This window comes from Oncorhynchus tshawytscha, linkage group LG12 (genome assembly GCF_018296145.1).
Source record: "Oncorhynchus tshawytscha isolate Ot180627B linkage group LG12, Otsh_v2.0, whole genome shotgun sequence".
NCBI classification, from domain to species: domain Eukaryota; kingdom Metazoa; phylum Chordata; class Actinopteri; order Salmoniformes; family Salmonidae; genus Oncorhynchus; species Oncorhynchus tshawytscha.
Window position 1 is genome coordinate 72,429,888 of NC_056440.1, and position 13,109 is coordinate 72,442,996.

At 49.6% G+C, this 13,109-nt stretch overlaps 1 protein-coding gene across 4 annotated transcripts in view; it reads left to right on the forward strand.

Annotated features, from left to right (window-relative positions):
- Nucleotides 1–13,109, forward strand: part of LOC112238946 (alpha-ketoglutarate-dependent dioxygenase FTO) — a 277,608-nt gene that overhangs the window by 81,689 nt on the left and 182,810 nt on the right. For 3 of the 4 annotated variants that reach the window (XM_042331038.1, XM_042331040.1, XM_042331041.1), the window contains exons 3-4: nucleotides 9,535–10,576; nucleotides 12,667–12,795. In XM_042331038.1, coding sequence (XP_042186972.1) covers nucleotides 9,535–10,576; nucleotides 12,667–12,795 — 1,171 coding nt within the window. The remainder of the gene's footprint in view (nucleotides 1–9,534; nucleotides 10,577–12,666; nucleotides 12,796–13,109) is intronic. The other variant, XM_042331039.1, reaches the window with a different exon arrangement.

Sequence of the window (13,109 nt, forward strand, 5' to 3'; positions counted from 1 at the left end):
CTGTCATCCCACTGCCATTGGTACTAGTCCAGCCCTTCTGTCATCCCATTGCCATTGGTACTAGTCCAGACCTTCTGTCATCCCACTGCCATTGGTACTAGTCCAGACCTTCTGTCATCCCATTGCCATTGGTACTAGTCCAGACCTTCTGTCATCCCATTGGTGCTAGTCCAGAACTTCTGTCATCCCATTGCCATTGGTACTAGTCCAGACCTTCTGCCATCCCACTGTCAGTGGTACTAGTCCAGACCTTCTGTCATCCCATTGCCATTGGTACTAGTCCAGACCTTCTGTCATCCCACTGCCATCGGTACTAGTCCAGACCTTCTGTCATCCCATTGGTACTAGTCCAGACCTTCTGTCATCCCACTGCCATTGGTACTATTCCGGACCTTCTGTCATCCCATTGCCATTGGTACTAGTCCAGACCTTCTGCCATCCCACTGTCATTGGTACTAGTCCAGGCCTTCTGTCATCCCATTGCCATTGGCACTAGTCCATACCTTCTGTCATCCCATTGGTACTTGTCCAGACCTTCTGTCATCCCACTGCCATTGGTACTAGTCCAGACCTTCTGTCATCCCACTGCCATTGGTACTAGTCCAGACCTTCTGCCATCCCACTGTCATTGGTACTAGTCCAGACCTTCTGTCATCCCACTGCCATTGGTACTAGTCCAGACCTTCTGTCATCCCACTGCCATTGGTACTAGTCCAGACCTTCTGTCATCCCACATTCATTGGTACTAGTCCAGACCTTCTGTCATCCCACTGCCATTGGTACTATTCCAGACAGTCTGTCATCCCACTGCCATTGGTACTAGTCCAGACCTTCTGTCATCCCACTGCCATTGGTACTAGTCCAGACCTTCTGTCATCCCATTGGTACTTGTCCAGACCTTCTGTCATCCCACTGCCATTGGTACTAGTCCAGACCTTCTGTCATCCCACTGCCATTGGTACTAGTCCAGACCTTCTGTCATCCCATTGGTACTAGTCCAGACCTTCGGTCATCCCATTGCCATTGGTACTAATCCAGACCTTCTGTCATCCCACTGCCATTGGTACTAGTCCAGACCTTCTGTCATCCCACTGCCATTGGTACTAGTCCAGACCTTCTGTCATCCCATTGGTACTAGTCCAGACCTTCTGTCATCCCACTGCCATTGGTACTAGTCCAGACCTTCTGTCATCCCACTGCCATTGGTACTAGACCAGACCTTCTGTCATCCCATTGGCACTAGTCCATACCTTCTGTCATCCCATTGGTACTTGTCCAGACCTTCTGTCATCCCACTGCCATTGGTACTAGTCCATACCTTCTGTCATCCCCCTGCCATTGATACTAGTCCAGACCTTCTGTCATCCCACTGCCATTGGTACTATTCCAGACCTTCTGTCATCCCACATTCATTGGTACTAGTCCAGACCTTCTGTCATCCCACTGCCATTGGTACTATTCCAGACCTTCTGTCATCCCACTGCCATTGGTACTAGTCCAGACCTTCTGCCATCCCACTGTCATTGGTACTAGTCCAGACCTTCTGTCATCCCACTGCCATTGGTACTAGTCCAGACCTTCTGTCATCCCATTGGTACTAACCCAGACCTTCTGTCATCCCACTGCCATTGGTACTAGTCCAGACCTTCTGTCATCCCACTGCCATTGGTACTAGTCCAGACCTTCTGTCATCCCATTGGTACTAGTCCAGACCTTCTGTCATCCCATTGCCATTGATACTTGTCCAGACCTTCTGTCATCCCACTGCCATTGGTGCTAGTCCAGACCTTCTGTCATCCCACTGCCATTGGTACTAGTCCAGACCTTCTGTCATCCCACTGCCATTGGTACTAGTCCAGACCTTCTGTCATCCCACTGCCATTGGTACTAGTCCAGATCTTCTGTCATCCCAGTGCCATTGGTACTAGTCCAGACCTTCTGTCATCCCACTGCCATTGGTACTCGTCCAGACCTTCTGTCATCCCACTGCCATTGGTACTAGTCCAGATCTTCTGTCATCCCATTGGCACTAGTCCATACCTTCTGTCATCCCATTGGTACTTGTCCAGACCTTCTGTCATCCCACTGCCATTGGTACTAGTCCAGACCTTCTGTCATCCCACTGCCATTGGTACTATTCCAGACCTTCTGTCATCCCACATTCATTGGTACTAGTCCAGACCTTCTGTCATCCCACTGCCATTGGTACTATTCCAGACCTTCTGTCATCCCACTGCCATTGGTACTAGTCCAGACCTTCTGTCATCCCACTGCCATTGGTACTAGTCCAGACCTTCTGTCATCCCATTGGTACTAGTCCAGACCTTCTGTCATCCCACTGCCATTGGTACTAGTCCATACCTTCTGTCATCCCATTGGTACTAATCCAGACCTTCTGTCATCCCATTGCCATTGGTACTAGTCCAGACCTTCTGTCATCCCACTGCCATTGGTACTAGTCCAGACCTGCTGTCATCCCATTGCCATTGGTACTAGTCCAGACCTTCTGTCATCCCACTGCCATTGGTACTAGTCCAGACTTTCTGTCATCCCACTGCCATTGGTACTAGTCCAGATCTTCTGTATCCCATTGTTACTAGTCCAGACCTTCTGTCATCCCATTGCCATTGGTTCTAGTCCAGACCTTCTGTCATCCCACTGCCATTGGTACTATTCCAGACCTTCTGTCATATCACTGCCATTGGTACTAGTCCAGACCTTCTGTCATCCCACTGCCATTGGTACTAGTCCAGCCCTTCTGTCATCCCATTGCCATTGGTACTAGTCCAGACCTTCTGTCATCCCACTGCCATTGGTACTAGTCCAGACCTTCTGTCATCCCATTGCCATTGGTACTAGTCCAGACCTTCTGTCATCCCATTGGTGCTAGTCCAGAACTTCTGTCATCCCATTGCCATTGGTACTAGTCCAGACCTTCTGCCATCCCACTGTCAGTGGTACTAGTCCAGACCTTCTGTCATCCCATTGCCATTGGTACTAGTCCAGACCTTCTGTCATCCCACTGCCATCGGTACTAGTCCAGACCTTCTGTCATCCCATTGGTACTAGTCCAGACCTTCTGTCATCCCACTGCCATTGGTACTATTCCGGACCTTCTGTCATCCCATTGCCATTGGTACTAGTCCAGACCTTCTGCCATCCCACTGTCATTGGTACTAGTCCAGGCCTTCTGTCATCCCATTGCCATTGGCACTAGTCCATACCTTCTGTCATCCCATTGGTACTTGTCCAGACCTTCTGTCATCCCACTGCCATTGGTACTAGTCCAGACCTTCTGTCATCCCACTGCCATTGGTACTAGTCCAGACCTTCTGCCATCCCACTGTCATTGGTACTAGTCCAGACCTTCTGTCATCCCACTGCCATTGGTACTAGTCCAGACCTTCTGTCATCCCACTGCCATTGGTACTAGTCCAGACCTTCTGTCATCCCACATTCATTGGTACTAGTCCAGACCTTCTGTCATCCCACTGCCATTGGTACTATTCCAGACAGTCTGTCATCCCACTGCCATTGGTACTAGTCCAGACCTTCTGTCATCCCACTGCCATTGGTACTAGTCCAGACCTTCTGTCATCCCATTGGTACTTGTCCAGACCTTCTGTCATCCCACTGCCATTGGTACTAGTCCAGACCTTCTGTCATCCCACTGCCATTGGTACTAGTCCAGACCTTCTGTCATCCCATTGGTACTAGTCCAGACCTTCGGTCATCCCATTGCCATTGGTACTAATCCAGACCTTCTGTCATCCCACTGCCATTGGTACTAGTCCAGACCTTCTGTCATCCCACTGCCATTGGTACTAGTCCAGACCTTCTGTCATCCCATTGGTACTAGTCCAGACCTTCTGTCATCCCACTGCCATTGGTACTAGTCCAGACCTTCTGTCATCCCACTGCCATTGGTACTAGACCAGACCTTCTGTCATCCCATTGGCACTAGTCCATACCTTCTGTCATCCCATTGGTACTTGTCCAGACCTTCTGTCATCCCACTGCCATTGGTACTAGTCCATACCTTCTGTCATCCCCCTGCCATTGATACTAGTCCAGACCTTCTGTCATCCCACTGCCATTGGTACTATTCCAGACCTTCTGTCATCCCACTTTCATTGGTACTAGTCCAGACCTTCTGTCATCCCACTGCCATTGGTACTATTCCAGACCTTCTGTCATCCCACTGCCATTGGTACTAGTCCAGACCTTCTGTCATCCCACTGCCATTGGTACTAGTCCAGACCTTCTGTCATCCCATTGGTACTAGTCCAGACCTTCTGTCATCCCACTGCCATTGGTACTAGTCCAGACCTTCTGTCATCCCATTGGTACTAGTCCAGACCTTCGTCATCCCACTGCCATTGATACTAGTCCATACCTTCTGTCATCCCATTGGTACTAATCCAGACCTTCTGCCATCCCACTGTCAGTGGTACTAGTCCAGACCTTCTGTCATCCCATTGCCATTGGTACTAGTCCAGACCTTCTGTCATCCCACTGCCATCGGTACTAGTCCAGACCTTCTGTCATCCCATTGGTACTAGTCCAGACCTTCTGTCATCCCACTGCCATTGGTACTATTCCGGACCTTCTGTCATCCCATTGCCATTGGTACTAGTCCAGACCTTCTGCCATCCCACTGTCATTGGTACTAGTCCAGGCCTTCTGTCATCCCATTGCCATTGGCACTAGTCCATACCTTCTGTCATCCCATTGGTACTTGTCCAGACCTTCTGTCATCCCACTGCCATTGGTACTAGTCCAGACCTTCTGTCATCCCACTGCCATTGGTACTAGTCCAGACCTTCTGCCATCCCACTGTCATTGGTACTAGTCCAGACCTTCTGTCATCCCACTGCCATTGGTACTAGTCCAGACCTTCTGTCATCCCACTGCCATTGGTACTAGTCCAGACCTTCTGTCATCCCACATTCATTGGTACTAGTCCAGACCTTCTGTCATCCCACTGCCATTGGTACTATTCCAGACAGTCTGTCATCCCACTGCCATTGGTACTAGTCCAGACCTTCTGTCATCCCACTGCCATTGGTACTAGTCCAGACCTTCTGTCATCCCATTGGTACTAGTCCAGACCTTCTGTCATCCCATTGCCATTGATACTTGTCCAGACCTTCTGTCATCCCATTGGTACTAGTCCAGACCTTCTGTCATCCCATTGCCATTGATACTTGTCCAGACCTTCTGTCATCCCACTGCCATTGGTACTAGTCCAGACTTTCTGTCATCCCACTGCCATTGGTACTAGTCCAGACCTTCTGTCATCCCATTGTTACTAGTCCAGACCTTCTGTCATCCCATTGCCATTGGCTCTAGTCCAGACCTTCTGTCATCCCACTGCCATTGGTACTAGTTCAGACCTTCTGTCATCCCACATTCATTGGTACTAGTCCAGACCTTCTGTCATCCCACTGCCATTGGTACTATTCCAGACCGTCTGTCATCCCACTGCCATTGGTACTAGTCCAGACCTTCTGTCATCCCACTGCCATTGGTACTAGTCCAGACCTTCTGCCATCCCACTGCCATTGGTACTAGTCCAGACCTTCTGTCATCCCACTGCCATTGGTACTAGTCCAGACCTTCTGTCATCCCATTGGTACTAGTCCAGACCTTCTGTCATCCCATTGCCATTGGTACTAATCCAGACCTTCTGTCATCCCACTGCCATTGGTACTAGTCCAGACCTTCTGCCATCCCACTGCCATTGGTACTAGTCCAGACCTTCTGTCATCCCACTGCCATTGGTACTAGTCCAGACCTTCTGTCATCCCATTGGTACTAGTCCAGACCTTCTGTCATCCCATTGCCATTGGTACTAGTCCAGACCTTCTGTCATCCCATTGGTACTAGTCCAGACCTTCTGTCATCCCACTGCCATTGGTACTAGTCCAGACCTTCTGTCATCCCACTGCCATTGGTACTAGTCCAGACCTTCTGTCATCCCATTGGCACTAGTCCATACCTTCTGTCATCCCATTGGTACTTGTCCAGACCTTCTGTCATCCCACTGCCATTTGTACTAGTCCATACCTTCTGTCATCCCCTGCCATTGGTACTAGTCCAGACCTTCTGTCATCCCACTGCCATTGGTACTATTCCAGACCTTCTGTCATCCCACATTCATTGGTACTAGTCCAGACCTTCTGTCATCCCACTGCCATTGGTACTATTCCAGACCTTCTGTCATCCCACTGCCATTGGTACTCGTCCAGACCTTCTGTCATCCCACTGCCATTGGTACTAGTCCAGACCTTCTGTCATCCCACTGCCATTGGTACTAGTCCAGACCTTCTGTCATCCCATTGGTACTAATCCAGACCCTCTGTCATCCCACTGCCATTGGTACTAGTCCAGACCTTCTGTCATCCCACATTCATTGGTACTAGTCCAGACCTTCTGTCATCCCACTGCCATTGGTACTATTCCAGACCTTCTGTCATCCCACTGCCATTGGTACTCGTCCAGACCTTCTGTCATCCCACTGCCATTGGTACTAGTCCAGACCTTCTGTCATCCCACTGCCATTGGTACTAGTCCAGACCTTCTGTCATCCCATTGGTACTAGTCCAGACCTTCTGTCATCCCATTGCCATTGATACTTGTCCAGACCTTCTGTCATCCCACTGCCATTGGTACTAGTCCAGACTTTCTGTCATCCCACTGCCATTGGTACTAGTCCAGACCTTCTGTCATCCCATTGTTACTAGTCCAGACCTTCTGTCATCCCATTGCCATTGGCTCTAGTCCAGACCTTCTGTCATCCCACTGCCATTGGTACTATTCCAGACCTTCTGTCATATCACTGCCATTGGTACTAGTCCAGACCTTCTGTCATCCCACTGCCATTGGTACTAGTCCAGACCTTCTGTCATCCCATTGCCATTGGTACTAGTCCAGACCTTCTGTCATCCCACTGCCATTGGTACTAGTCCAGACCTTCTGTCATCCCATTGCCATTGGTACTAGTCCAGACCTTCTGTCATTGGTACTAGTCCAGACCTTCTGTCATCCCAATGCCATTGGTACTAGTCCAGACCTTCTGTCATCCCATTGGTACTAGTCCAGACCTTCTGTCATCCCACTGCCATTGGTACTAGTCCAGACCTTCTGTCATCCCATTGGTACTAACCCAGACCTTCTGTCATCCCACTGCCATTGGTACTAGTCCAGACCTTCTGTCATCCCACTGCCATTGGTACTAGTCCAGACCTTCTGTCATCCCATTGGTACTAGTCCAGACCTTCTGTCATCCCATTGCCATTGATACTTGTCCAGACCTTCTGTCATCCCACTGCCATTGGTACTAGTCCTGACCTTCTGTCATCCCACTGCCATTGGTACTAGTCCAGACCTTCTGTCATCCCATTGGTACTAGTCCAGACCTTCTGTCACCCCATTGCCATTGGTACTAGTCCAGACCTTCTGCCATCCCACTGTCATTGGTACTAGTCCAGACCTTCTGTCATCCCATTGCCATTGGTACTATTCCAGACCTTCTGTCATCCCACTGCCATCGGTACTATTCCAGACCTTCTGTCATCCCATTGGTACTAGTCCAGACCTTCTGTCATCCCATTGCCATTGATACTTGTCCAGACCTTCTGTCATCCCACTGCCATTGGTGCTAGTCCAGACCTTCTGTCATCCCACTGCCATTGGTACTAGTCCAGACCTTCTGTCATCCCACTGCCATTGGTACTAGTCCAGACCTTCTGTCATCCCACTGCCATTGGTACTAGTCCAGACCTTCTGTCATCCCATTGGCACTAGTCCATACATTCTGTCATCCCATTGGTACTTGTCCAGACCTTCTGTCATCCCACTGCCATTGGTACTAGTCCAGACCTTCTGTCATCCCACTGCCATTGGTACTATTCCTGACCTTCTGTCATCCCACTGCCATTGGTACTAGTCCAGACCTTCTGTCATCCCACTGTCATTGGTACTAGTCCAGACCTTCTGTCATCCCATTGGTACTAGTCCAGACCTTCTGTCATCCCATTGGTACTAGTCCAGACCTTCTGTCATCCCACTGTCATTGGTACTAGTCCAGACCTTCTGTCATCCCACTGTCATTGGTACTAGTCCAGACCTTCTGTCATCCCATTGCCATTGGTACTAGTCCAGACCTTCTGTCATCCCACTGCCATTGGTACTAGTCCAGACCTTCTGTCATCCCATTGGTACTAGTCCAGACCTTCTGTCATCCCACTGCCATTGGTACTAGTCCAGACCTTCTGTCATCCCACTGTAATTGGTACTAGTCCAGACCTTCTGTCATCCCACTGCCATTGGTACTAGTCCAGACCTTCTGTCATCCCATTGGTACTAGTCCAGACCTTCTGTCATCCCACTGCCATTGGTACTAGCCAGACCTTCTGTCATCCTACTGCCATTGGTACTAGTCCAGACCTTCTGTCATCCCACTGCCATTTGTACTAGTCCAGACCTTCTGTCATCCCACTGCCATTGGTACTAGTCCAGACCTTCTGTCATCCCACTGCCATTGGCACTAGTCCAGACCTTCTGTCATCCCACTGCCATTGGTACTAGTCCAGACCTTCTGTCATCCCACTGCCATTGGTTCTAGTCCAGACCTTCTGTCATCCCACTGCCATTGGTACTAGTCCAGACCTTCTGTCATCCCACTGCCATTGGTACTAGTCCATACCTTCTGTCATCCCATTGGTACTAGTCCAGACCTTCTGTCATCCCATTGGTACTAGTCCAGACCTTCTGTCATCCCATTGGTACTAGTCCAGACCTTCTGTCATCCCACTGCCATTGGTACTAGTCCAGACCTTCTGTCATCCCATTGGTACTAGTCCATACCTTCTGTCATCCCATTGGTACTAGTCCAGACCTTCTGTCATCCCTCTGCCATTGGTACTAGTCCAGACCTTCTGTCATCCCTCTGCCATTGGTACTAGTCCAGACCTTCTGTCATCCCATTGCCATTGGTACTAGTCCAGACCTTCTGTCATCCCATTGCCATTGGTACTAGTCCAGACCTTCTGTCATCCCACTGCCATTGATACTAGTCCAGACCTTCTGCCATTGGTACTAGTCCAGACCTTCTGCCATTGGTACTAGTCCAGACCTTCTGTCATCCCACTGCCATTGGTACTAGTCCAGACCTTTTGCCATCCCACTGTCATTGGTACTAGTCTAGACCTTCTGTCATCCCATTGCCATTGGTACTAGTCCAGACCTTCTGTCATCCCATTGCCATTGGTACTAGTCCAGACCTTCTGTCATCCCATTGGTACTAGTCCAGACCTTCTGTCTATCCCACTGGGGACAGAGGACTTAGCACTTGGAAAGATACTTAGCTCATACCATAGAATTAGAAGGAACATGGCTAGTTATACAATATTTATGTTGGCTGTTTGTTCTGTGTTCTTGTTCTCCATCAATTGTTTCTGGAGACAGAGACCACTTAACTTATTGCAGGCAGAACAACAGCTAATTGATCTGTGTTTGCCTGTGTTCCAGTGGGAGACTAGCTACTCTGGCCTGGCTCTGCGGCGGTCCTGCTCCCTGCCTGAGGAGCTCCATGGTCGGGTGGAGGCTGCTCTGTTCACCCTGCGGCGGAGGGGCTGTTTCCTGAGGGACCTGGTGAAGGTGAGGGACCGAGACGTCTTCACTGCCGTGTCCCGGGTGCTGCTGGGTCAGCCAGGAACCACCTACCGCTATCTGGACACGCGGCTCTTCACCATCCCCTGGCACACTGACGAGCAGAGAGGGACCTGCTGTGACCCAGACCTCAGCGCCGCCTGCAAAGCACTCTGGGAGCTCAACTGCTTCTTCTGCTCTGATGTTGGAGACAGGAAGGAGGGGGATGTTTTCAAGCAGTGCAGGAAAGAGTTGGTTGGTGCTATAGAGTCTAAACCCAGTGTAGAAGGAGACACGGGGTCTAAAGATAGTGAGGAGTCCAAACCCAGTGACGATGGAGGAGACTCAGAGTCCAAGCAGAGTGAGGAGGGAGAGACTGAGTCAAAGCACAGCGACGATTGGGACATAGAGTCAAAATATAGTGAAGAGGAAGGCCCATCGTCCAAACAGGATGCAGCGTGGGAGTCAAGACACGGCGACGAGATGGGAGACATGAAGACTAAACAAACTGAATTGGGGAGTCCAACGGCGTCAAAACAACACAGTGAGGGAAAACACACAGGCTGGAAGCACAGGCCAGCTGGCAGCACAGAGACGGAGACCACAGACCTAGGCCCTCAGGAGAAGCCTGTGGCTGAGCTAAAACACAGTCTCTCTGGGTACCACATTGAAGATGAGGAGGATGAAGACCAGCAGAGTGGCCAGGGATGCTCTAACCTCAACCCTGCTAAGACATCCTGTCCTGGCCCGACCCAGTTCAACGTCACCCTGCTCAACTACATGGACCCAGCAGCTATGAGCCAGCTGAAAGAAGAGCCGTATTATGGGATGGGTAAGATGGCTGTGGGCTGGCACCATGATGAGAACCTGGTCAGCCTATCTCCTGTGGCCGTCTACAGCTACAGCTGTCATGACGACAAAGGTGAGGGTCAAAGGTCATACAGTATAGTTGTTGTATATCACTGTCAGTAGTGGTGGATCCCCGTCAAATTAGACCCAAACTTCCTCAAAACACCCTTCAGTCTCACTTGTTATCCCATTTTTATCACTCCACCCACAACCCCTTAGAAGTAGCTATTTTCTTCTCCACTGTGATGTCATTTTGAGCTACTATCTCTATCAAATGCACCTAACAGCTAACGTTGTGTATGTGGCCCTACAGCAGCTCACTTCCAGCAGCTATACAGCATTTATCTCAGACACGGCCTCCAGTGAGCCAGCCATCAGATCTATCAGCCTGATAGTGTCAGGGCATTATCAAATGTCATCACAGGCTGCCTCTGTTCTGTTCTGACAGGCTGGGATGCCTTATCGCTAGCAGGGCCAGGGGGTGAGGGAAGATCATCAACACACACTCTCTGGGACACATTCAGGGGCTAAACACATGCTGAACGGCACACTACAAAACTCCAACAACTCGTCCAGCCTTATCCCTCAACGATCTGATCTAAGTCATTTCCTCCAGAAATGATCCATGTGTAATTATCTGATATGGAATAATGAGTGTCTGCTTTGATTACTGGTTCTAGACTGTACAGCAGTATTGAGGCAGTATTGAGGCAGTGTTTAGCCTAGATGTTCTATCATAGTGGGTCTCGGCCTGATTTTATAGGGCTGATATGCGTGTATCTTTTTTGATGTTCATTCATTGATTGATCGATCATGATCATATTTTTTTATCAAATATGTTCTCTGTTTTACTATCAAGGTGCACAATCCCCTTTTCACATGGCAATACAGTTCACAACCACATCTCAGCCGCCTTTGCAGTGGGCCGACATCATTTCAGAGGGATTGGCTAAACAGAACCATCTGCCGTAGAGTAGAAGACTGTGGAGATGATTTGTTCTGACCCATCTGACCGTTGAGCCCTGGGAACGCTGGCTTCAAACAGCACAGGACCGACCGGCCGGGGCTGTAGTCTAGGTAGCCTGTTCTATCTGCAGCTGTGCCTTTCAGTTTGTAGGCCAAACTGACCCCACAGCACCAGACTTCACAGGCAAACCTGACAAAGTTTAGCAGCACTGCTCGCTAACCCCGCTGTGCATTACTCAAGAAATGCTATGTTCACTTTGGGCCAGATCGTTCTGAATACTCCCAGAACCACAGAGATGGAATTGTTACCATGCGGAATGTTGTTTTACGAGGGGGCCCATGTTTTTTTACATTGTTCTCAGCCCGAGCCGCAGTCAAAGCCCCTCTCTCTCTCTTTCTCAACTCAATAATTGAGCTGTTTTACATCCCACAGTCTGGTACGTACAGTAACCAGTAACCTTCTAAGCATGTTTATTTGCACGACACCTGTCTTTCTTTGACACGCTTACTTTTCATGTCAGGTCTGGGAGAAGTCTTGTATTTGTCTCTTTTCCCAAGGCTCTGTCTGGTGTTTCAGAATGGTTTTATTTAGTCACCCAGCTGCTCTCATCCGGAGGTATCTGGCTTGGCGGCGGAGTGTTTTCCGGCTGGAAAGACCACAATGCTCTTTACTCCAGCTCCAACACCATTCTCATCCTGGGTCCTTCAGGAGCAGTGTCATTAACGGCTCTCTCAGAAAGCGCTGGCTGGAAATTAAGTTACTATTTGTCCTCTGCTGAGCAAAGGAGAAGGCCTTATTTGCCGTGGGGCTGAGAGAGGCCCGGGAAGACTTTAGTATTGATTTATGCTGAAGGTTGTGGACCTAACAGGGGCTGGGTAGATCTCGTTTTCTCACCATGCCTCGGATGGAGGACAGACGGGGAGAGGCTGGGTGAGAGGCTTGGTGAGAGGCTCGGTGAGAGGCTCAGAGACTGACTATGGGAGGAGAATAGTCCCCACTACCCTGTCTGTCTGCTGCCCCTACACACACTAGCTACCTAACATCAAATACTTTTATTAAAAAGGCTGTCCTCTTGTACAGAAACTGTGATGAAGACACAAGTTGTACTGAGAGATAATGTAACAATATGCCCTGTCTCCTATTGTATATTTGGTTCTGATCTTACTGACCTAAGTGGTGGGATTGTTTGTGTTTAGCAGGTGTGAGCTCGGAGGAGGGTGCTGCAGAGAAGGGCTGCTGGAGGATTGGTCTAAAGGTGGCCTGGGACATCCACACCCCTGGACTGACCCTCCCACTGCAGTCCGGAGACTCCTACTACCTTAGAGGTACTAGATCATGCACACCATTCCTTCTACATGACATCTCTAGTCTGTGTGAGATTTACACTTGATGTTCTAGTGTGTTTGGTTTACTGTGTCCCTACTGACCCATAGAAGCAGGATGCACTCCAGACTCTCGCTCTCTTTTTCTACCTCTCTTTTCTGTTTTGTTTTTTCTCTCTCTCTCTCTCTCTCTCTCTCTCTCTCTCTCTCTCTCTCTGATGGTGAACCAGCAATCTCTCTCTCTCTAACTCTCTCTCTCTCTCTCTCTCTGATGGTGAACCAGCAATCTCTCTCTCTCTCTAACTCTAACTCTCTCT